The sequence below is a fragment of the Pocillopora damicornis genome, chromosome 11, assembly GCF_964200805.1.
Source record: "Pocillopora damicornis chromosome 11, jaPocDami1.2, whole genome shotgun sequence".
In the NCBI taxonomy this organism is placed as follows: Eukaryota; Metazoa; Cnidaria; class Anthozoa; order Scleractinia; family Pocilloporidae; genus Pocillopora; species Pocillopora damicornis.
Genome location: NC_142680.1, coordinates 1240343 through 1265158, shown reverse-complemented (window position 1 = coordinate 1265158; position 24816 = coordinate 1240343). Strand labels below are relative to the sequence as shown.

Sequence of the window (24816 nt, the reverse complement as noted above, 5' to 3'; positions counted from 1 at the left end):
ATTTTGGCTACGGATTTTCAGTGAATTTTTAAAGAACAATTTTCTTTTAAGTTTCAAGACAATTTGAAAATTTGGACGGAAATCCAAAATGACGGTGGCAGTCTGGGCTTAGTGATATCACTCAAAACTCGTTCCCGTTTGTCTCATTTGATAAAGAGGGAATCATTAATGTTTTCATTAAGGCAGTATTGCCTTGATTTTCAAATATTTACATTGATAGACAGTAAATTTCACTTTCACCCACATTTACTTCCAACCTTTTCTTTTGAACCAGAAACAAAAATGATATATGTTTAAAATACATGACATCATTCACCCTTGTAAAATGTAATAGCGTGATCATTTCAATTGTAATGCCTTCTTATCCCAATGTTACTTTGTTTCTTTGCTACATTAGTGAACACTGAACTACTGCTCGTACTCTAAATATGACAATCAACCACAAAATTCACTAAACATAATCCAAAAAATCATGTAAGTCATCTGTCAATTCACGAGTTTGCTTACAGAGCACTTTGATTCTAATTGAAGCACCGTCCACAAGGTATTATCTGAGGAACTTTTAAGGAAAAAGCTCGAGTCGCTTTATGTCTAGCGCGCTTTTCTTATTCTTGTAAGTTTTTTTCACTTTTGTCAATGTTTACATGAAGATAGAGAATTGATAAGGGTCAATTTGTGGGCATTTTTTTTTACTCGTGCCATGTTGCTTCTAGTAATTAATTTCTCCTCCCTCTCCAATCGCCATCAAGGTCCTCATGAGGTACTGCAGGATATCAAAGAAACAGGCCAGGCTGCAGAGCTGTAATGCAGACGTTGAGATCACGGAAGTAGGGACTTTCTATGATGAAATGGTTCGTAATTCAAAGAAAATTCGGATTTTTCAGTTTCTCAACCTATAAATAATGTCTGGAAAGAAAAAAATTACATCAAAAGGCTACACGAATCCACTTAGAAGACCTGGCGAGAAGCGGGAAGACTTGAACACACAGGAGCGCGAGAAGAAAACCCCTTCCCCTTCAACTGAAACTGATAGAGGTGACATTTTGTAGTCGTTATAGCTTAATAGAAATTATATCTCCCTTGGCTTTCCTATTCGTTGCTTTTATCTTAAAGTGAACCAAAATCTCTAAAAAATTGTGCGTGTGAATCGGTACAATCACATCAGCTCAAAACCCGCGAAAATGTCAATGCACGCATACACTATTCATGTAGCTGCAATCGAAAGCCCGAAGCCTCGGCAACCCATTTTAATATTTATGTGTTTATTTATAGCTTAAAAAGCTATCCATTTTCTGTATGCAAATAACCCCTGTAATCAGTCATTTGTATTAGTATGGTTCGGACTGGAACTTAAAACGACTACTTACTTTCCAGGAGGGTGTATTATAATGTTCACGAGATAATAAGATTCGGAAAGACTTCCGTTTAACTTCAAAATCATCTAAAACAAAATCAGAGTCCCAGAGGTAATCTTTATCCAAGAACAGTGTTATGTATAATGAGGTATTGGGCTCTGGGGAAATCTTGCCTCACGTTAAGTTAGAACAGGTAAACTTTTAACTATTAGTTCTTAACTGAGTTGTACTGCCTAGTATAGAGGGCTTCTTCTGAGAGTTACATATCATTTAAAGGAATCCAAACACATTCCAAAAATACAATCAGTCAATCCAAACAATACTTTTTAATATAATTTGGATTATCATGGGAGTTTTTGATGAGAATTGGCTATAGTGATCTCTTTTACAGTGGCTGATTTACATTATCACACTCAGTTGATAAAATCAAATCATCTGGTGACACCCCCTCTGGCCTAATGCAGTACCACATTTACCCTCCCCTCCATATTATACTTGATCTTGATTTTATGTTAAAACTGCAATGTGTCATATTGCTGAAAACTAGGTGTTTAAAAATACAGTTACTTTTCGGTACCAGATGGGTGGCATTGATCAAATGATGATAATTGTGAGGAACAGCTCCCCTCCACTGATTTTCGGCCTTATGTTGGCCAACAGTTGGCTGACAGTTGGCCGACACTAAAAGGACACATTTAGTCTTAAGTCTTTTTGCGGGTTGCATGCTTTGTACTTTCCCTTTTATAGAAAGCTTTTGTATTTCTAAGTTAATACAAAGTAAATTATGTGTGTGCAATTCTTGTTGATTTTGTCTTCTTAATTTATGCAATCACATTATGATTTGAACTTGCGCGTACTGCATCATGTTGCATATGTTGCTTAAAACTGAATTATCTTGAGTTTTCTTTAGGGACTTCTTTCTGCAATTGTGTTAAATTCAATTACTCTTAATCAAAATGAAATGAACGACAAAATATATGTTGATAATAGCTTTCTTTACATTTTAAGTGGGCTGGGTTGAGGGGGTAGAATTCTGCTATGTCAGCTAGCATGTTCCTGAAGTAGTCACCCTGGTAGACTTTTTGGCACTTGAACTTGTTAAGGTAGGACAGAAGTTTGCCTTGGGGGGTTCCAATCACCACCTTCAACTTTGGAGCTGGCCAATCTGGTCAGAACAAAGTCAGATGCTATCAAGACTCTACAAACCAAGTTGGTGGATACCAAGTAGACCATTGCCATGCTCAAGGCTGAGGTTCGGACTCTGCATCAACGCACAGCTGACGAACCTCAGCAGTAGCAACCATGACAGAAAGATGTTACTCGCACCAGCACCCACAGTCTGGCCATAATCCATTCAAGATAGCAGAGGGTGCGACAGATCCTTAAGGACAACAACTGTAGCATAATGAATGTGTTTTGCCTGGCTGGTTGCCCCTGCAGCACCCTCCAAGATTTTGTTGCCTTTGCTGAATTAAGAACTGTCGATGAGAGACATGGACAGGGGGTCTGCTAAGGAACTTGAAGCAGTCTGCAAGAGAAGACTTTGGCAACACCTGTCATTGATGGCTAACATGCAGCGAGAGGGACAGCTATTGCTGCTCAAATTCTATGATCGCATTTACAAGTAAAGCTGTCTCTCCTTTTACACGAATGGCTCCCTGAGGAGCTACCATGTTATAACAAGGTGAAGCTGCCTACAGTATGAACTAATTTACTTGAGAACCATGTGAAATTCAGAATGGGATTGGGAAAAAGTTAAATATCCAAAATGGAAAACAGGCCAGGAATTAAAGTGAGTGTTGGAAGAGAAATTGCCAAGAAATTGTGCTCAACTAACACAAAAGAGCTATTAGTGTTAAGACTATTAAGAGTTTCATTTTATCTTTTCAGTGCAATCATCAGGGGTTGCAAATCATAAACTTTTTAAAGCAATTATTGTCCTAAAGTTATCTACATTCTACCAAAAGGGTACCAACACCTTACTGAAAGATTATTGACATTCAACAGACAGTCCGTCAACTGTTGGCCATCAGATGTCCTGCATGCAGTTATCTTTTCAGCAAAACCTAATAATAGATACCCTAGTAAGCTGTTAGCTGACAGTTGCCCAACTGTCAGCCAACAGATTACCTACAGTTGGCTGGCTGTCAGCTTATTGTTGGCCAGGAGTTGGCTGCCTGTCAGTGGAGGGGAGCTGTTCTTCACAATTACCTCAAATGATACTGGTCATTTGTGACTGAGTAAACTCAGTGAATTTTGTTTGTATTTTAACATCAAAGGTGCTTCTCTTGGGGTTGTGCAAGTGCTTAGTAATGAGAAGGATGCAAAGGACAATACTTGTCTCGTAAGCCAAGAAACTAATGAGAAACCTGTGGAAGATGTTTCTCCCATTCCTGTGCCAATAGATGCTGGAAAAGATCAATACCATGCCAATACTAAGTTATTAGGTAGTCAGGAATCTGAGGAGATACCTGCATGTAAAGCAGAAAAAGTGGAAAAACCACTGGATGAGAAAGAAGAAGAAACAAAATTGCCACAAGAGAGTGATGTTCATTCTAATGCAACAAAAGAAACTGCCAAAACTAATAAAAACATCAAGGAGGGTGATCAGAAAGAGCATACTGCTATGAATCACAATGAAACATCACTAACAGAAGCCACAAGCAAAATTTCAAACCTATCACCATTTGCAAGAGAATTTGTCCCTAAGGCTTCCTTTAATCTGGCATCTGTAGCCAAAGCCCCTGAATTTGAGCCTGCATCAGTTCCACCACAATTTAGAAGAGCACCACTATTGCAAAAGATACATGACACACCAGGAAATGAACTGATGAACTGTGTTAAAGATGTCCTTTTGAGACTGACTCAGAGACCTGGTGAGTCAGGTCATTATTTTGATACTTTGGTTCTTCAGATAAGGAAACATTTGGGTTCCCTGAACTCTTTCAGTGAGGTGGTAGAGCTCATCTTTGAATACGTGAGTACCAGTTTTTTTTTTGGAGATATTTTACCCTTCAACCCCTAAGAGTGACTGGCATCTAATTTCTCCTTACAATATCACCCTTGAATCAAACATATAAGGTCACAAGAATAAAGGAACTGATCACCAACCAAAGAAGCTCATTTTTGGCCCCTGAGGAAATGTTAGGAGAACAGTTTGGAGAATATCAATATGCCTTGATGTTAGGGTATAAATTAGGGTTAATTTGCTATAGTCACATTTTAAAGGGTAACCCTTATGGAAACATAAAGGACAAATACTTATTATGACAAGTTACAATACCTGTACATAATTGTCTTTGTAGTATCAGATTTCCAGAAGGTTAAATTTTGCTGACAAGTTGAAAACATGATTAGTCATAACTTGAATAGTGTTACCTTTGTTATGAGTTATAAGATGGATGTATTCCATTTTTTTCAGTCAATAACACAGCCTAACTTCCAATACACTGCAGCAAAACTTTGCAACATGTTATCCAAGGAGGATACCATTATCCTGGAAAGTGGTGAAAATTTCAGGAGTGTTTTTATGAATAGGTACATGAAATTCAAAATTCCATTTATGATGTACAAGTTTTGTTATTCTTTCAAATTCTTTGGTTGGCAGGGTTTATTAGTTATCTTGCATGTGTTGGTGACCAGAATTCTAAAGACATGGATGGTTAAAGAATGATATTTAACATTAACACTTGTCCTACTTTATATATTTCAGTTCTTTATATATTTCCAGATGTAGGGATGAACATAAAAACAGAGAGGAAGCTCTGAAAAATCCACAGAATTTGACACAATTGCTTGGATTTGCAATGTTTGAGGCTGAGCTCTTCTGCAACTACAGGGTTAGGGGATAATTTACTTGCTTTAAAGTATGTGACCATTTTTAACGGAAAAATTTTTAAGCTGTTGTTACATTTACATGTATCTGTTATATACATGTGCTGTGTAGTTAACAAACAGATTCCCTGTTGCTATGCATCTGTTCAGTAATGAATCCCAGATGATGTCAAGATGTGGTAAGACCAGAATTGGCACACAAGGTGCAGCTTGGTGTATCTAATATTCTAACCACATCTTAATGTCTTCTGTGGTCTATTGCTGAAGAGACCCACAGCAACATGGAATCCAATTGGTTTTTCTTATACAATAAAGAAGTAAAGCATTATTAATGGCAATGCCACCTATGCATCTGATAGACCTCTATCAGACCTCTAATAGATTGTCAGTAAGAACCAATCAAAATGGTTGTGTAACTCAGCTTATTACATAAATGTCCTTAGATTGTGATGTTCATAGCTTGTTGTTGTTTTTTTTTCACTTTCACAGCCCTCAGGTGAACTCTTGAAGGAACTTTACAGAGGACTATTAGAAATGTTGTCCACCCTTTTGCAAAACCATACAGAGGAATGCCTCGTATGCATTGCCAAAATATTGAAGGTATTGAAACCATTGTATACAATCAAAGCTGATTTGACAGATACATGATGTTTACACTAATTTATAGTTGAACAGGCATAATTGTCACCACTTTGATAGAGTATCCTTTTTAAACTCCTTAACAAACTCCACATTTGCTCTTTCACATACAAGTTAGTGGCCAGCTTCATGTATAAATCAAGCATCATACAATGTAGGTTCAACCCAGTACCACTGTTGATTGAAGGGTGAATAAAGCTATGCTGCAGGTGAAAGTTTGTTTTGAGTACACTTACAAGTACATGCAAGGTTGCAATTTATAGACCACATCACTCATCCTTTGAACAAGCTGGTTTTGTCAGGAGCACCCACATCAACAATTTTTAGGCTTGTGTCACTTTATGTTTGCTTAATCACCAATATGGTGGTGATGATGTGTTTTTTTGTTTACATTTGCTGTTGGTGTATCCAGATGACAGGTTATCTTCTAGATGACTCCAGAATTATGGAAACTGATAGTGAAAAAAAGCAGAAAGTTGATAAAGTTTTCTCTGATGTTGAACAGCTTCTGAAAGAATCCACACTGTCAGAAAGGTATAGATGAAGTAATAATATTACATTAACAAGCCATTTTTTCAGGACAGTTACTCTGTAGTTTTTAATAAGCCATCCTATGACGAGGTTTAATGGAACAATCATATGAACCTTTTAACTCTCAAGAGTGACCAAGACAAAATTTCTCTTTACATTATCAATACAGTATCAAGCAGACAACAGCTGAGTATAAAGAAAATATCAATGGGAGACTGTGAACTAACATCATAAGAATTGTATGGGAGGCAGTAAGGAGAATTACCAGTGAGATCTTGGGAGTGAAAGGGTTAAACATATCAATTAAAAAAAGAACCCTATATCTTGACTGCAGATCAAAGAGGTTTCTTTCTCAAGTAATAGAGCTACGAGCATCCAGGTGGTCCTCTTGTCCAGCTGTAGGAGCTAGTGGAACATCATTTTACTTCCCTTCTGATGATGAATGCTCTTTCTCTCATTATGGTCTTGGCCTGGTAGGTTACTTTTCCTTGGTAAAATAACATGCATAACATACTGTACACTGTTTGTCATTGCAGTTCATATAGTAATGAAATGAAGACAAGTACAGTTGTAATGCAACTCACGACCAGCTATTGTTGTAGACTATGATCAGTCCATCCTTTCTGGCAAAGTCAGTCATATGAGTTAAAGAAAAAAATCAGGGAAAAAATTTGCTGTTAGCACATCCTGCAGACCTCTGGGACTATGGTTCATGAAAGGTAGCTACTTTTCTTGCACCTCACACCCAGAGTTCTTTGCTGTGTACTATTTTATACATATATATACCTTACACCCAGAGTTCCTTGCTGTCTGCTCATATATATATATATATATATATATATATATATGAGCAGACAAATATATATATAAATAAATATTATGAGAGGAAAAAAGGACGCAACTACATTTCCCGACAAGCCTGTTTCGTGAATCGCTTCACTTAAACCCCTGAAGAGTGAAGCGATTCACGAAACAGGCTTGTCGGGAAATGTAGTTGCGTCCTTTTTTCCTCTCATAATATTTATTCTGCTCTGCTTCAACGTATTGAGCACTGTTCCACGCGAAAATCGACTTGCAGACTTCCTATATATATATATATATAAATGAATGTGAGGGTAGAGTCTACCTTGGCATAAAGTGCTCAATGCTGTGGTAGCAGAGCTAAGTATGCATAAGTTAAAGAATTAAAGAGGATGCATCAATTCTCTGTGACTCTGAGTTTTGTGCCTAAGCGCTTGTCAGACAGAACTCAGTCTGACGAGTGCTTAGGCGCGAAACTCAGAGTCACAGAGAATCGATGTGTCCCATTTAATTCTTTAACTTATGTATATATATACATATATACACCACCCCATTTCTAAAGATAAATATAAATTTCATATACCAGTATATGTGTAACTTATTCTAATGTTGTGGACTATCAATGGAAATTTGGGTATGGTCTTTTTGAGGATCTGTGACACTTGGTATTAGCTATTCAATTGACCAGGCACATCACAGTTGGTGAATTGAGTGCTCTATACTCTTTAGTAAAAAAAGCATCAATTTCACTCAATTTTTATATTAAAAATTGTTTTTCTCATCTGAGCTTTTCATGGATTTTTGTTTTCTTCATAACCTTTCAGGATGAATTATCAATAGATGATGATTTAATTCCAGTAACAAATCCAGGTAAAAGAATTTATTTTTAGCCTTTTAGACTGAATAGTGCAGTATTTCATGCTCAGACACCTTAAGTTTACATAATTAGGTAAAGGTAATGTCTATATGCAAGCCAGGTGACCCATCCAGCTGGCACTTATTCTGGTTATCATAGCATGTAGAAACTAGGAGTATTATTACTCTCCCTGGATGGGATGCACTTTTTTGCAAAGGCTACCCCCCAGCATTTCATGAAGTTTCCCTGATAATTTGCCAGTATCCATTTATACACCTGGATGGAGAGAGGGATTGTGAGAATAAAGTAATTTGCCCAAGAACACAGCACATTGACTCAGCCAGGTATCAAACCCCGATCTCTTGACCCAAAGTCCAGTACTCTAACCATTAACAATTAAGATAAGTATTTTGTTTTATGTTAATGTAATGTCTGTAGGCAAGCCAGGTGACCCACTCAGCCAGAGCTTATTCTGGTTACCGTAGCATGAAGCAATTAGGAGTGTTATCACTCCCCCCCTGTATGGGATGCCATTTGTTGCAAAAGTTACCCCCTGGCATTTCATGAAGCTTCCCTGATAATTTTCCAGTACCTATTTTTACTCCTGGGTGGAGAGGGGCACTGTGAGAATAACGTATTTTGCCCAAGAACGCAGCACATTGACCCAGCCAGATATCAAACCTAGACCTCTTGACCCAAAGTCCAGTATTCTAACCATTAACAATTAAGATAAGTATCCTGTTTTATGTTAGAGTTTTATTATACAATTTGTGACCCCACATTCCTTTGTGTTTAACATCAAACAGAGCAGTGGAATGATTACCTTCATGATGGAGAGGATGATAACGATCTGCAAGATGCTTAGAAGTACTAATTTCCAGATCATTTTGAGGGAGATTTCAGGTATGTATTATTTAGAATAATGAATTTTAAGTTCTTTGCAGATTGCCAGCCTAAATCCTTTAAATCCCAAGATGTGAAAGGTTATTCTTCACAGCAATTTTCTTACATTCCTTTTGTGTCGTCTGTTCATGACAACTTGGGTTTATTTTCTAACAACATTTCCTAGATGATAATTGGCAATTTTCCTTTTCCTGTGTGCTTGAAACGTCAAACAGAGCAGTGGAGTGATTACAGGTAATTTAGTGTTAACAACTGGGTTGAAAACGTAAATTAGCCACCGTAAAGGGTAAAAAAGCTGACGTTTCGAGCGTTAGCCCTTCGCCCATCGCTCTGACGAAGGGCTAACGCTCGAAACGTCAGCTTTTTTACCCTTTACGGTGGCTAATTTACGTTTTCAACCCAGTTGTTAACACTAAATTACCTGCTATACTCTCCCACTGACGCAGCACCACAGTTTCTTTAGAAACTTACCCCTTTATAGTGGAGTAATTACTTTGATGATGGAGAGGATGATAACGAGTTGCAAGATGCTTTGCATTGATGTTATATTCTTTAGAAACTGGGATAACTTTCAGCAGATGTACCAGTCAATTTCTCGTCAAAGCTAACATCATTGATTACTATGGCCCTCGCTTCGATCACATTTCTAGAAACTTGGATACATTGAACAAAACAGGAGGTTAAAAAAACAATACACTCTCTTTTGATTTCTTACTGTAAATGTGAGAGTTAAATTTAGACTTAACACAAATGAAATAAAATGCTAGATTGTATTATATATACGTGAACTTATTATAGGTTTTTTAAAAACCCTTTTTTATGTCTTCAGAAGATTCATTTATTTTGTAGTCATAGCTGTACAAAGTCCAAATGTGAATTGAAATTCGCCAGTTTTGTATGCTATTTTTAATATATCTAAATAAAGCTTTTGGGAACAATTCCTAACATAGTTATTGTTACTCTGAAATCTTTGCATGGTTTTCCTTTCATAGCAGTATTAATTGGTTACTTTATTTACGCGTATCAGGTGATATAACACGTGATAACATCGCTCATTTTTGTCAAATTGTTTCTTTCCTCCTGTTGGTCAGCCAATCAACGGCTCATCATTTACGAACTTTTGTCGTGATATTCCAACGTTCCACGTAGGTTATTACTTAGAACACTTGTAGATATAGTGTCAAGTTGTCTTTGGAGTCATTGCTATGATAAACGATAGACTTTGGGTCTCTTTTAGGTTTTTTATTTCTGTTGTCAACCGGCTAACCTATGGGAACGTTTAAACGATGCACCGATTAATTCACTTTCTTTTTATTTTCTTTGTTCATGGGTGACCCTTGTTGTATTTCTTATCTAATGGAAAATCAAGTCTACTGCAACGGGTGCGTAAAGGGGAGCAACGCTCGTAAGGAAGATGAAAGTATGTATTGTATCCATTGCACCTGTTGAACACGCCCCTCGGTAGCATTATAGGGTTCAAGGAGCATAATTGGAAATTAAACTTTCGTTATTATCGAAAGTTAACCTTCTGGCATAATTTGTTTTTTTAATAGTAATTACTTTACAGCATTCATCTACCTCTGAGAAAAAATTAGATTTGGGCTTAGCTTGCGAGCAGGTCCTTATTAACCCTTTGAGTGACAAGCATCTAATATCTCCTTACAATATCATCCTCGATTTGCACATTAAGGTCACAGGGATAAAGAAAATAATCACCAACTAATGAAGCTCTTAATTAGTAAACAAATTCTCCCTGTCAGCTCCTTAGGAAATGTATAAAGAACAGTATGGAGAATATGCATACTGATGTTAGGGTGTAAAGGGTTAATAGCGCTGCCAGACGCGTTGGTCAAGGCCTCATTCTTAAAAATCCCGCAGGTGGAGACACGTTCGTGGTGAAGCCTAAAACTGAGGGTCTGCTGACTGGCTAGTTTGAGCTGAGTTACGCCCTTAAGTGACAAATTGTGATTCTATCACCTTTTTAAAATAATTTATTTAAAATAAAGAATAGAGATGATTACTTTCTGTCATTTTTTTCGGTTTTTCATGTAAGAGTGAAACCATGCAAAAGGCAGTGCAAACTATTGTGGTGTGGTGTGTGGCATTATGTGTTTTGACTAAATCGTGAGGTGCAAGTACTGATTTTAGGACATGGGTTAACTACGGCATTCATGTTATCTTTCATGTCTCAAAACCAAACATCATTCTCTTTTCCTGGGGTATTCTCGACAGCTTCTGTGCCACAGGCAGAATTCGAACACGAGGGCTCCGAAATCGATCACGGCTTGAATGACATTCCCCCAACAGATTCAAGCTGGTCGTCAAACACAAAATCACAAACAGAGTTAGAAGACCCGCCCGGGGGAGGGGTGGGTCGGAGGATTTTGGTCAGTGTCACGTGAAAATTTAGTTGTTCTTCCCCTAAGAATCTGTACGATTCTTATAATCCTCCTGATTGGCGGCTAATTTTCGGTAAATTTTCTATGTTCCTCCCTCTATGCTCTGTTGGCGACAGCTGATCCTCCTCCGTTTCACTGGAAAACCATGTAATACCCCCCGAATTTTTTCATTCAGTAGGCTTTATTTTAACTCACGTCGCAAACCAATATCTAATCTCTCTTTCGTCAGAAACTGGTATTAGTTTCTAGTTTAACGCTCTCATCATCATGGTCTGCAGACACTCCAACCAGTAGCTGCGTTGTGGCTTCCATGGATGATGACTGTTACATCACTGGCATACGAGAAAAAGTTATTCATTTGACGCACTTTGATCTGGATGGACAATGGTTCCTTGTTGGAATACTGGGTGTAAAGTTAACAGCAAATAATGCGACAATCCAGCCCTGATAAAAAAAACTGTGTTAATTAAATCAGGTTCATTTCAGGTTCAAACTTAAGCTCACCTTACATATAAATTGTCGATGGTTGTTCGGTATTAAATTTTACCGCACAAGTCACCTCACCTTAGCGATTTTGACAAAGTTTCGTCATTTTCGTTACTGCATGCATTTCTGAACATATGTCGAACAACTATCTTCGAGGTAGCCGGAAGTGAATAATATCAAAACGCTGCAAGAGAGATCACCTAGAAGAGAAAGAGGTAATCAAAATGGGCACGAAGTGAAAAAAAGAGGAAATCCTTAAAATTTCGTAAAAGTTTACCAAGTTTCCAAGGTAACACTCTTTCAAAAATACGTAACATGAATCCTCAAGGATAAAGGGTAACCACAAACTTCTGAAAATAATCGTTTTTCTCTTGAAGCACCGTTCATAAGGTACTATCTAAGGAACTTTTAAGGAAAAAGTTCGAGCCGCTTATTCTTGGAAGTTTTTTTCACTCAATGTTTATATGAAGGAAAAGACTTGATTCGTCTGAATAAAAGTCAGTTTTTTGGGCATTTTACTCGTTGCCATGTTGCTTCCAGTTGTTTAATCTCTCCTCCATCTCTCTAAATGATCACCATCAAGGTCCTAATCAATCTCGAGCCCAGAGTCATTATGACTCTTTGTCAGCGGTATGGTAATCATGAGGCCAGGGTGCTGAGTTATTTGGTTGAGATATGTTGTTTTCGAGTTGAGGTCACAGAGGAATGGACTTTTTCGATGAAATGGTTCGTAATTCATAGAAAATTCGGATTTTTCAGTTTCTCAACATATGAATAATGCCTGGAAAGAAAAAAATTACGTCAAAAGACTACACGAATCCACTTAGAAGACCTGGCGAGAAGTGGGAAGACTTGAACACTCAAGAGAACGAAAAGGAAACCCCTTCCCTTTCAACTGAAACTGAAAAAGGTGACATTTTGTTGTCATTATAGCTTAATAGAAATTATATATCTCTTGGTTTTTTTTATTCGTTGGTTTTAATTTCTAAGTGAACCGAAATCTCGAAAAAATTTTCGTATGTGAATCCGTACAATCACATCAACTCAAAACGCGGGAAAATGTTAACGCACGCATAGTGTTTAGGTAGCTGGAGTCGAAAGCTCGAAGTATCGAAATCCCACTTTAATATTTTATGTGTATATTTATAGCTTAAAAGGCTATCCATTTTCTGTGTGCAAATAACCCTTGTAATCAGTCATTTGTATCAGTTTGGTTCGTATAACTTTAAACGACTACTTACTATCCAAGAGGGTGTAATAATGTCCACGAGATAATAAGATTCGGAAAGACTTCCGTATAACCTCGAAAGATTCTTAAACAAAGCTAGAGTCCAAAAGGTAACCTTTACCCCAGAAAAGTGTTATGTATAATGAATTATGGGGCTCTGGGGAAATCTTGCCTCACATTAAGTTAGAACAGGTAAACTTTTAACCATTCTTACTTGAGTTGTACAGTAGGCAGAGCTTCTTCTGAGAGTTACATATCATTTAATAGAATCCAAACACATTCCATAAATACCCTCAGTCAATTCAAACAATACTTTTTAATATAATTTGGTTTATCAAGTGAGTCATCAATGAGAATTGGCCATGGTGATCTCTTTTACAGTGGTCAATTTACATTTATCAACTCAGTTGATAAAACTGATAAAAACAATACTGCCCTCCTGCCCAATTCAGTACCACAGTTACCCTCCCCTCCATAGTATACTTAATTTTGATTTTATGTAAAAACTGCAATGTGTGATATTGCTGAAAACTAAGTGTTTGAAATTACAGTTGCCTTTTCAGTAGCAGCTGGGTGGCATAGTTCAGATGATACTGGTCATATTGTGACTGAGTTAACTGAGTGATTTTTTGCATGTATTCTTATGTCGAAGGTGCTTCTCTTGCTGTTGCACAAGTGCCTAGTAATGAAAAGGATTCAGAGGAAAATACTTGTCCTGTAACTGTAAGCCAAGAAACTAATGAGAAACCTGTGGAAGATGTTTCTCCTGATCCTGTGCTAATAGACACTGGAAAAGATAAAGAAGATACCACTACTAAGTTACTAATTAGTCAGGAATCTGAGGAGATACCTGCATGTAAAGCAGAAAAAGTGGAAAAACCACTGGATGAGAAAGAAGAAGAAACGAAATTGCCACAAGAGAGTGATGTTGATTCTTATGCAACTAAAGAAACTGCTGAAACCAATGAACATAACAAGGAGAGTGATCAGAAAGAGCAAACTGTTACTAATCATGACAAAACATCACTAACAGAAACCACAAGCAAAATTACAAACCTATCACCATTTGCAAAAGAATTTGTTCCTAAGGCTTCCCTTAATCTGACATCTGTAGTCAAAGCCCCTGAATTTGTGCCTGCGTCAGTTCGACCACAACCCGACAGACCACTGCTATTGCAAAGGATAAATGACACACCTGAAAATGAACTGATGAACTGCGTTAAAGATGTCCTTTTTGGACTGACTCAGAGTCCTGGCGAGTTAAATTATTTTTTTAAGACTTTGGTTGATCAGATGAAGAAATTTATGGGAACTGTGAACTCTTTAAAGGAGGTGGTAGAGCTCATCTTTGAATATGTGAGTACCATTTATGTTTTTTTTTTTTTGAGATATATAACTCTTTAACCTCTAAGAGTCTGAGTGGTTATCTAATTTCTCCTTACCATATCAAAAAAAACAAAACATTAAGAAAAATGGAACTGATTACCAACTAAAGAAGCTCTGCATTGTTTGACAAATTCTCCTTTTCTACACCTTGGGAAATGTTTAGAGAACAGTTTGGAGAATATGCATACGCTTTGATGTTAGGGTATAAAGGGTTAATTGGAAACAAAAAGGACAAATAATTTTTAATGATAAGTTATAATACTTGTAAATACTTGGTTTTGTAGTATCAAATTTCCTTAAAGTTAAATTTTGCTGACAAGTTGAAAACATGATCAGTTATAACTTGAATTGTGCTGAACAAAGTATTACCTTTGTTATGGTTTTTAAGATTTATTTAATTCCATTTTTTCAGTCAATAACAGAGCCTAACTTCCAGTACATTGCAGCAAAACTTTGTAACATGTTATCCAAGGAGGATACCATTATCCTTGAAAGTGGTGAAAAGTTCAGGAGTGTTTTGATGAATAGGTACATGAAATTCAAAATTCTATCTATGATGTACAAGTTTTGTCATTCTTTTGCATTCCTTAGTTGGTAGGGTTTATCAGTTATCTTGCATGCATTGGTGATCAGAGTTCCAAAGACATAGATGGTTGAAGAATAATATTCAATGTTAACACTTGTTCTACATTATTAATTTCCAGATGTAGGGATGAACATAAAAACCGAGAGGATGCTCTGAAAAATCCGCAAACTTTGACAAAATTGCTTGGATTTGCAATGTTTGAGGCTGAGCTCTTCTGCAACTACAGGGTTAGGGGATAATTTACTTGTTTCAAGTATGTGACCATTTTTAATGGAAAAAATGTCTAAGCTGTTGTGACATGTATCTGTTATATACATGTGCTGTGTATTTACATGTAACTAATAGATTCCCTGTTGCTGTGCTATGCTGTTCAGTAAAGGATTTCAGATAGTGTCAAAATGTGGTAAGACCCAGAATTGGCACACAGAGTGCAGCCCAGTGTATCTCTAATTTTCTTACCAAATTTTGATGTCTTCTGTGATCTATTGCTGAACAAACCCACAGAAAAATGGAATTTAATTGTTTTTTTTTAATACAATAAAGAAACAAAGCATTGTTAGTGGTGATGCCACTTGTGCATCAGTTCTGTTATAGATCACTTGTAAGAACCAATCAAAATGATTGTGTAACTCAACTTATTACATAAATGTCATTAATGTCATAGCTTGGGTCTTTGTTCTTTTGGTTATTTTTTTCACTTTCACAGCCCTTAGGTGAGAGTGAACCATTGAAGGTATTTCATAGAGGATTATTAGAAATGTTGTCCACCCTTCTGCAAAACCACACAGAGGAATGCCTCAAATGCATCGGCAAAATATTGAAGGTATTGAAACCATTGTATGCAATCAAAGCTGATTTGTTACCCCTTCAATAAAGTGTCCTTTTTAAACTCCTCAACAAACTCCACATTTGCACTTTCCCACACAACTCAGTGGCCAGCTTCATGTATAACTCAAGCATCATATACTGTAGGTTCAACACAGTACCACTGTTGATTGAAGGGTGAATAAAGCTGTCTTGCAGGTGAAAGTTTGTTTTGAGTACTCTTACAGGTATCTGCAAGATTGCAAGTTATAGACTGTATCACTCATCCTTTGAACAGGCTGGTTCTGTCAGGGGCACCCACATGAACATTTTTAGGCTTGTGTCAATTCAGGTTTGCCTTCACCAATAATACAAGGTGAATTTGAATTTTTTTTGGTTTACATTTGCTGTTGGTGTATCCAGATGACAGGATATCTTCTAGATGATCCCAGATTTATGGTAAAGGACAGTGAAAGAAAGCAGAATGTTGATAAAGTTTTCTCTGATGTTGAACAGCTTCTGAAAGAATCCACACTGTCAGAAAGGTAGATGAAGTAATAATATTACATTAACCATTTAACTCCCATGAGTGACCAAGAGAGAATTTCTCTTTACAATACTGATCAATCAGACAAGTGACGAGAATAGAGAAAAATATCAATTTCGGGATAATTAGTTGTAGTTGATCCAATAATAAATTCTTTAAACTAACATTATAAGAATTGTGTTGTTGACAGTGAGGAGAATTACAAATTTGATCGGGGAGTTAAACAGTTAACAAGCCACTTTTTCAAGACAGTTTCTCTGTACCAGTAGTTCTTAATAAGCCATCAAAGGAAGAGGTATAATGGAACAATTATTTGAACCCTTTTAACTCCCATGAGTGACTAAGACAGAATTTCTCCTTACGTTATCAATACAATATCAATAAGACAAGTGCTGAGAATAAAGAAAAATATCAATAGGGGATTGTGAAGTAGTATCATGAGAACTGTATGGCAGACAGTAAGGAGAATTACTAATGAGATCTTGGAGTGAAAAGGGTGAAACAAGTCAAACCAAAAGAAAAAGACAAAAGGAATCTTATTAATGAAAAAAATAATCCTACCACTTTCTTGTCTGCAGTTCAAAGGTGTTACTTTCTCAAGTAATAAAGCTACGAGCATCCAGTTGGTCCTCCAGTCCAGCTGTAGGAGCCAGTGAAACATCGTTTGACTTCCCTCCTGACAATGGATACTCTTTCCCTTATTATGGTCTTGGCCTGGTAGGTTATCTTTTCCTTGATAAAATAACATGCATAACATACTGTACACTGTTTGTCATTACAGTTGATATAGTAATGTAATGAAGACAAGTACAGTTGTGATGCAACTCATGGATGAGCTACTGTTGTAAACTATGATCAGTCCCACCTTTTTGGCAAGGTCAGTTGCACGAGTATAAAAACTTAGGGGAAAAAATTTGCTGTTAGCACATCTTGCAGACCTCTGGGAGTATGGTTCACAAAAAGTAGCTACTTTTCTTGCACCTCACATCCAGAGTGTTCCTTTCTGTGTGCTAACATATATCTAAATATATATATAATTATTTTAAAATTTCAATATTTTTGAAAGTGGGTGTATACCAGTATATATGTTTACTTATGTGGCAGATTTTGCTAAAAAGGAGGGACTACTTGTACCATAACATTGTGGACTATCAATGGCAATTTAGCAGTGTATGGTCTCTTTGAGGATCTGTGACACTCAGAGTTAGCTCTTGGATTGACCAGACACATCACAGTTGGTGAATTGAGTGCTCTATATTCTTAAGTAAAAAAGGCATCAGTTTCACCCAATTTTTGATTAAAAATTGTTTTTCTCTTCTGAAATTTTCATGGATTTTTGTTTTCCTCATAACCTTTCAGGAGGAATTATCAATAGATGATGATTTAATTCCAGTAACAAATCCAGGTAAAAGAAGTAATTTTTAGCCTTTTAGACTGGATAGTGCAGTATTTCATGTTCAAACCCCTTTACATAATTAGGTAAAGGTAACATCTTTATGTGAGCCAGGTGACCCATCTGGCCAAAATTTATTCTGGTTATCATAGCATGAAGAGACTAGGAGTATCATCACTCCCCCCCCAGGATGGGATGCCATTTGTTTGCGAGGTTACCCCCCAGCATTTCATGAAGCTTCCCTGATAATTTTCCAGTACTCATTTCTACTCCTGGGTCGAGTAGAAAAGTATTTTGTCTAAGAACACAACACATAGACCCAGCCAGGTATCAAACCCAGACCTCTTGAGCCAAAGTTCAGCACTCTAACCATTAACACATTAGATAAGTATCCTGTTACTTATCCTATAAGTTATGATCCCACAATCCTTTGTGCTTAACATCAAACAGAGCAGTGGAGTGATTACTTTGATGATGGAGAGGATGATAATGAGCTGCAAGATGCTTACAAGTACTACTTTCCTGAACAGTTTGAGGGAGATTTTGAGTATGTATCATTAAGAATACTGTATTTTCAGTTTGGTGCAGAGTGTCACCTGAAATCATTTAAATCCCAAGATGTGCATAATTATTCTTCATGGCAATTTTTTTATATTCCTTTTTGAGTGGTCTGTTCATGAAAATTTGGGTTTATTTTCTAACAACATTCCCTAGATGATTCCCTTTTCTTGTTTACTTGATAGACTATGTCAACCATTTGACTCTCATGAATAACCAAGGCAGAATTTCTCCTTACAATATCAATACAATAGGTGATGAGAATAACAGAAAAAAAAAGTATTTATATGAAAGGCTGAAATATTTAAAATATGAAAAAAAAATTTTTTTTTGTGAATTGTTTTATTTTTTTGACTGTTCTTTTGTCAACATGATTATTTCCAGTCCTGAAGATGGTGGTTATTACATTGAAGATGATCCAGAGTTTGATGAAGAAATTGACCAAGAATTTGAAAAGTTCTTACAAGAGCAAGGAGAATCTTAATTAAAAAAAAATAATAAAAAAATAGATAGCTACCTTTAGTTAGCCTTAAGCACAGGCGGCCCAAGCTCCAGCTGTGAGATGATCATCTTGCGCAATAACAGTCATGGCGGAATTATAAGAGTTTGTATGGGAATATTTACGACCGCTCTAAGGAATAAAAAAATACGTCAAATTCTCAATAAAAATACCTCACCTTACTTCCACAGCGTATTGCTTGTTATCTGATCGCTTAATTTGATGAAAAGAGCCCATTTGAGCGAGTTGTTCATTTCGAGGTTTTCTTATGTACGTTGAAAACCTCGAAATGAACAACTCGCTCAAATGGGCTCTTTTCATCAAATTAAGCGATCAGATAACAAGCAATACGCTGTGGAAGTAAGGTGAGGTATTTTTATTGAGAATTTGACGTATTTTTTTATTCCTTAGAGCGGTCGTAAATATTCCCATACAAACTCTTATAATTCCGCCATGACTGTTATTGCGCAAGATGATCATCTCACAGCTGGAGCTTGGGCCGCCTGTGCCTTAAGGTAATTGTTCTGTACTGTAAGATAAAAAATTTTTATCTCGTTAGGGATATTTGCACTGTGATATTATATTGATTGATAAGTTGCATGTACTTGATCAATAACTTCATCTGACATCTGAAAGTGTATTTTCATTGCATTCTAAGGAGCAACAGCACATTGATGTGCTGTTCAACCATCACATTTGATCCTTTGACCCCTAAGAGTGACCAGCATCTAATTTCTCCCCACAATATCACCCCTGAATCAAACATTAAGGTAACGAGAAGAAAGGAAATGATCACAGACTCAAGAAGCTCTTGATTGTTAAACAAATTCTCCATTCCAGCACCTTAGGAAATGTATATAGAACAGTATGGAGAATATGCATACTGGTGTTAGCGTGTAAAAGGTTTAAGGCCTGCGTAGATGTGATTTGTGTGGGTCACACACCATAGTTTTATGTAAAAAATTCATGGTCATGAGTAGCCAAGAGTAAATCACCCCATAAGACAAAATATAAGTACCACATGAATACACTAGTCACTATATTTCATTTGATCACTACACGTCTTCAGGAAAATAATCAGGACATCATTGAAGTGTTGTTTGTTAGTTTAAGAAGCTTTTGTGTGAATCAATGCATACAGAAGATTTTTCTTATCAGTGAGTGAAAGGTGGAACCACCTTGTACAGCTGAGCTTAATAAAACCCAAGAGAGTGACGTTCTTGGAAATGTCTCAATCTATAATTGTATCCAGTGATGAAAGTACAGACTTCTGTTTTTTGTCTTGTATTTAGAGCGTAATATAGTTGTAGTTGTAGTTCTTTAGATCTTTGTTATTGATAGAAACACAGAAACTAAAGAAGGCAGCTGTTTGAAATTTAAAACATTTTTGACTAATAGTAACAATTAATATACAGATAACGTGTTGGGCTAAAATATCAAATACATGATAATATTTGTCCGGAAGCTCGCGATAGTCAAAAGATTCTCTCCTCTATGATGTAATTATCCTCTAATCAGGGTTTACCTGAAACGATAAAGTATTCCGCTTACTGTTAAATGTTTGGAAGAGGTCTTTATACAGTGTTTTAGTTTGACAGACCAGGGAAAGCCATCAATCAGAAACTATTTTTTCAGTGAGTTAAAGAACTCGACTGGGGAGATTGCGTGTTTGCTTAACGGGGTGCAAAAGTATTCGGTTTAGGAAAGGAAGTGAATGCGTTGAACTTTCTTCAAAAAAGATTAGAAACTGAAATTTTTTTAAACCAAGAGAATATTGTCATTGTTTGGTCTTTGTGACAAGAAGCCATTATTGTGCTACCTTATGATCTCACCGAGAACGGTTTCCCGTTTCCTGCTAGACTTCACGCGGATAAAAGATACAGGAGCTGGAAAATTTAGGAACTGGGCTATGACCTAGTGATGACTGACCAATTAAATATTGATGATATTAATCCTAACGAACTGGTACTGACACATTGCCCGGCTAGGATGCTGTGTTCGCAAGCATATGCCTAATTGTGTGAGTTGAACATCCTTCCTTAGCCAATAAGATGTAACAATGGAAACAATCCGCAAGGAAATATACATGTATAATCGATTAGAGTCATCAAGAGTTGAGCGTTTTCGTCACTCGGTTATATCAGTTAGTGCCTTTACCTCACCCTTAGCAATAAGCTCTGTTTGCTTTTGACTTTCCGACTCTGCGTCGGTTGATGTCAGGCATGAGACATTTCAGTGTTTACTTTGATCCTGACTGAGAGCGGTTCGTTTGTTAAATAATAATTAGCATTTGTCATCTTGCATTCTTTCCTAACCACGAGAAGCACAGCAAGACAATGTTGTAGCTCGTCTTGCAGCTCTTGGTATCCAAGCGCGGGGGCTAGAGTTGATTAAACAACTACAAAAGGAATGTTTATTACAGTAAAATATGGAGGTAAGATTCTTAAAACTATCTCACCCTCACTGTAGTTCAGTTAATTGGTGTGAAATCAAGTCGTATTATTTGAGCGAGAGACTAGTTGTGCTAGTGTTTAGAAGCACAAACCTGAAGCATTAGTTTCTGGTTTATGTAACAAGAATATTTTGTGATTTGTGTCTGCGTTTTTCGCTTAATTTACTCGCCTATCTTACTCAAATGTCGCGTAACAGACCAAGTTTAACTTGATTAAATTTCTCTACAAAAAATTGTTTTTCTAATTACATACCTAAAGCGATTATGGCGGATATGGACCTTGCTCAGTCGGATCAATTATACTGATTGCTTTCCCATTGTCCCATGCTATTCTGATAGCTTGAAGTTTGAGTTACATCGACCTCTCGCTGAATCTTCCGAAAAAGGTATCGAATGCAGCTCCCGGTGTCTTGGTCTGGTCTTGACTCCGAAATTGGGGGCACTCGGAAAAATATTCTTTAAAGATTGTAAACTGTGCAATGCAGTCTGGCCAAAATCCCCCGCAAAGTGTTGTAAATTAATTCAGAATACCCTCCTAAGAGGAGAGTTGATAAAAACTACGGTACTGTCCTTTAGTTGTTTTGAGTGTTGAACGGTCCGGCTTGATGTAGACACACGTTAGATTTTTTTTAACAATTAAAACTGGTGTTAGACGATAACATTGGCACAAGTCTGAAATAAAGAAATGAGTTCATTTTCAACATCAAAACCTCGGTATGTGTTAAGAAACTGTTTCTGCTTTACTGTACATGTTAAACATGTTATGGCAGAGGATTCTATTTTTCCGAGATATTTTAAATGCAGTGCCCCTCTTTTGAGTCCGGAATTAGTCCGAGCTGTGTCTTACAGCTCAAATGAGACCTACTGTGTTCAGTTGTCCGGAAACTGTTTTCATTTTTAATCTTCTTTTTGCCAAATTAACCAAATTTAATAATTGTTATCGTCTGATGATAATTTTTGAATGTCAAAGTGAAATGAAATGAGGAACAATGACTTCTCTTAGTAAGATTCTCCAACTAGCCTCTCAAGATCTACAAACGAAAACTGTATTAAGTGACAACCAGTAAGACTCAGCTTTTACCTTGTATAGTGGAGACCTCTGTGATCGACCGAATCTACTCACGAAAACGTTGTGTAAATACGATACTTAGTGACATTTGCCAAATCTTTGTGAGCAGGAGAACTTGGCGATGGTAGCGAAAGTTTTAATAACATAAATGTTGGAGCCAATCGCCACAGCCTAGCTCGGATTAAATCGCCCTGTATAATAATTTTGTTGCCTACCTCGTGCTTGACATACCGCGTGTCCATTTTTACTTCTTTAGATCATGAAGAGGCTCTTTTTAACCCAAACTGTCGCATTCTTCACCTGTTGGAAGACATTAAAAGGCGATGTAACTGTGCTGAGAATGGTTTGTGATAAGTTTGGGTAAAACTTTTAGTACTTTTTTGTGCACAAATTGCCACATCAGCTAAGCACGCATGCGGGCCTGCATAATGCACCTGGGCTAAACGCCCCTTCCCCCGCTCCCCTCGCTGTAAGGGAGCGCTATCAAGAATATCATCCTGACGCTGCTATGTGCGTGTCGTCACAGAAGAGCCACTTTTAGCAGGTTAAGATTAAGAGAGGGAAGAAAAAGGTACAGGATGGATCAAAAGATTCTTATGGATGGATTCAGCAGACAGAAGAGCAAAGGGTCTGAGGACTAAATTTAGGGCAGAAAGCTTGGAAGAACTACAAAAATGTGGGAATTCATTTATAATTAATCTGCAACGGTTTCCTGATAAATAGCGGGCTTATGGGTACGGAATTCGGAGAATTCTCAAAACCCTTCCTACCCAGTGCCTCAGCTCAATATAATCAAGGGGATAGTTGACTTTACCTGACGGAGGGTTCTCAGGTAGCATGACTATTAAGCAGTTATATTTTCCCCATTTTTTTTTCTACTGCAAGCACTGTCAGGGGTGTAACCAGGATTTTTCAAAGTGGAGGTCACACTCTGTCAAACAGAGGATACTCACTAGATTGTCATGTCGACCTCCACGCCGCACCCCTGGACCTCCCCCCCCCCCCCCCCATAGCTACGGCCTTGAATTTGCGTTTGTACTTATGTTAGTTGTAAGATCTTTGTGTTACTGTAAGATATCCCCGTCCATGACTTCTAGTATCTACTTTTTCCTTGACAATAAATTGATAGTTCAAGGTTTTTTTTTAATCCCACTTTTGTTGTAATTAAACAGCGGTCATTGACCTCTCGGATCTACAGGGAGCAGTGAAGAATCTAACAGATCATCAAGCATCAAATGGCAGCGAATTCCTCAACGAACGAGAAACATTTATTCTCGTGCGAGTTGAAAGTAGGGAACTCTTTCGCGTTGATGCAACTCAAGTTCTATAGAAACTCGTTTTTTTTTTCGTTTTAGATAACCTTTGCTTCAAGACTAAATGCAAACCAATTAAGATGTTGATTTGATAAAAATCTTTCATGTGATCCTGAATTCATAAAACTATGTTCACGTATCACCAACCAATGCCTTCACCTCTGTTTCATTTTTTTTTCGTTTTTGTTTTAATTTTGTTTTGTTTTGTAGAAAACATAGAGGGCCGTGAATTTCCCTTGTACACGCCTCTTCTTGATGACGAGGACGTTTTGACAAAGGATTTCCTTGGTGAGCATTTGGCACTTTTAACATGTCCTTTATATTTGATGAGTACTTTCACATGTTCATTTTCAATAGTTTACTTATAGCCACCTTTACATAGGCTTGACTATACCAGCTACCGTTCGAGAAATGAGCTCGCGCTCCTTCCATCCGGGGAAACGGCAGAAATCGAGCCTACCTTTTAACTGATTTTCTACTTCATTTCAAGACCCAAATCTAGTCCCGGATGTGTACTCACTGATTGGAGTTTAGATCGAGTGTTAAGTGTTGCGTTCCCCCTCGATGCAGTAAATAAGGGGCGATTTCACCCCGTTAACATTTCCGGGAGCAAACCATAAGTTTTAGAGGTGACATTTTTAACCAATATTTTGCCCTTATTTTAGAAAGTTTACGCCGCACGCCTACTGACACCCTAGAGGTCAGCGGCAGAGGTTCTCGTAGCATGCGTCGAGGAAGCCTAAAACCAAGTGTCAAACGCAAGCAGTCATCGGGAAATCTCAGTCTTAGTCCTACAGGGAGCAATTCCACGGGTAATAAACCCAGTGCCACGTCAAGAAAACGTTCGAACCCAAACCGGCGGACTTAATAAGATGAACCAAGTGTACTGGCAACGGCGTGACAGGAGCCAAAAAAATTTACTAAGTGCATGTTTTCAATGGAGCACGCAACAAAAGTAAAGACAAAGTCGTGTGTCATTCATTTGCCCTTTGTTTGGCTTGTTATGATACTGGCAAAGCGAATTACTTTCTGCGAACTCTAAATTTTGTTGTACCGATAACCATCGTCTATGCATTTGATTTGTCTCCTAAGTTCTCATTTTATATCATCATATTTCCAAACGAAAATTGTAACTAGTGCGATACCAGACGCAACTAGGAATATTGTATCGCAATTT

General features: G+C 37.3%; 3 protein-coding genes and 1 long non-coding RNA gene across 6 annotated transcripts; 3 read left to right on the top strand and 1 right to left on the bottom strand.

The window, feature by feature from the left end:
- Positions 1–783: 783 nt before the first annotated feature.
- LOC149036996 (uncharacterized) lies at positions 784–10438 on the top strand. Of its 2 annotated transcripts, XM_089188260.1 has the most exons (10): positions 784–1035; positions 3635–4332; positions 4777–4892; positions 5086–5194; positions 5679–5789; positions 6241–6362; positions 6694–6832; positions 7985–8030; positions 8823–8919; positions 9476–10438. In XM_089188260.1, exons 1-9 carry the CDS (start codon positions 903–905, stop codon positions 8879–8881), a joined length of 1533 nt encoding a protein of 510 aa, XP_089044386.1. In that variant the 5' UTR covers positions 784–902; the 3' UTR covers positions 8882–8919; positions 9476–10438. The 2 variants fall into 2 exon arrangements, 1 of the variants encoding a protein (XP_089044386.1); XR_016181320.1 differs by lacking the exon at positions 6694–6832 and having other exon boundaries at positions 9476–9868.
- Positions 10439–11434: 996 nt separating this feature from the next.
- On the top strand, positions 11435–19431 carry LOC113681341 (polyadenylate-binding protein-interacting protein 1). Of its 2 annotated transcripts, XM_089188254.1 has the most exons (11): positions 11435–12714; positions 13685–14388; positions 14831–14946; positions 15123–15231; positions 15711–15827; positions 16232–16353; positions 16934–17072; positions 17715–17760; positions 18199–18295; positions 18691–18834; positions 19315–19431. In XM_089188254.1, exons 1-10 carry the CDS (start codon positions 12582–12584, stop codon positions 18788–18790), a joined length of 1683 nt encoding a protein of 560 aa, XP_089044380.1. In that variant the 5' UTR covers positions 11435–12581; the 3' UTR covers positions 18791–18834; positions 19315–19431. The 2 variants fall into 2 exon arrangements, 1 of the variants encoding a protein (XP_089044380.1); XR_016181319.1 differs by lacking the exon at positions 19315–19431 and having other exon boundaries at positions 12458–12714; positions 16934–17232; positions 18691–18762.
- LOC149036995 (uncharacterized) lies at positions 18630–21024 on the bottom strand. Its single transcript, XR_016181321.1, has 2 exons — positions 19315–21024; positions 18630–18834 (listed from the first exon to the last, which is right to left on the bottom strand). It is a non-coding gene; the product is annotated as an uncharacterized LOC149036995 (long non-coding RNA).
- A 50-nt stretch (positions 21025–21074) lies between these two features.
- On the top strand, positions 21075–24605 carry LOC113681351 (uncharacterized protein CXorf65 homolog). The gene is made up of 5 exons (XM_027198451.2): positions 21075–21239; positions 22583–22669; positions 23499–23615; positions 23850–23927; positions 24305–24605. The coding sequence occupies exons 1-5, from the start codon at positions 21215–21217 to the stop codon at positions 24505–24507; spliced, it is 510 nt and encodes a 169-aa protein (XP_027054252.2). The 5' UTR covers positions 21075–21214; the 3' UTR covers positions 24508–24605.
- The last annotated feature ends 211 nt before the right edge of the window (positions 24606–24816 follow it).

Excerpts from the sequence above, each read along its gene's own strand:
- LOC113681351 (XM_027198451.2), top strand. The coding sequence starts at position 21,215 with ATGTTTATTACAGTAAAATATGGAG. Across the intron at positions 22,670-23,498 it reads ATGTAACTGTGCTGAGAATG|CGGTCATTGACCTCTCGGAT; the intron begins GTTTGTGATAAG and ends GTAATTAAACAG. Across the intron at positions 23,616-23,849 it reads TATTCTCGTGCGAGTTGAAA|AAAACATAGAGGGCCGTGAA; the intron begins GTAGGGAACTCT and ends TTTGTTTTGTAG.
- LOC113681341 (XM_089188254.1), top strand. The coding sequence starts at position 12,582 with ATGCCTGGAAAGAAAAAAATTACGTCAAAAGACTACACGAATCCACTT. Across the intron at positions 15,828-16,231 it reads GCATCGGCAAAATATTGAAG|ATGACAGGATATCTTCTAGA; the intron begins GTATTGAAACCA and ends TGGTGTATCCAG. Across the intron at positions 18,296-18,690 it reads CAGTTTGAGGGAGATTTTGA|TCCTGAAGATGGTGGTTATT; the intron begins GTATGTATCATT and ends GATTATTTCCAG.
- LOC149036996 (XM_089188260.1), top strand. The coding sequence starts at position 903 with ATGTCTGGAAAGAAAAAAATTACATCAAAAGGCTACACGAATCCACTT. Across the intron at positions 4,333-4,776 it reads TAGAGCTCATCTTTGAATAC|TCAATAACACAGCCTAACTT; the intron begins GTGAGTACCAGT and ends CATTTTTTTCAG. Across the intron at positions 4,893-5,085 it reads AGGAGTGTTTTTATGAATAG|ATGTAGGGATGAACATAAAA; the intron begins GTACATGAAATT and ends ATATATTTCCAG.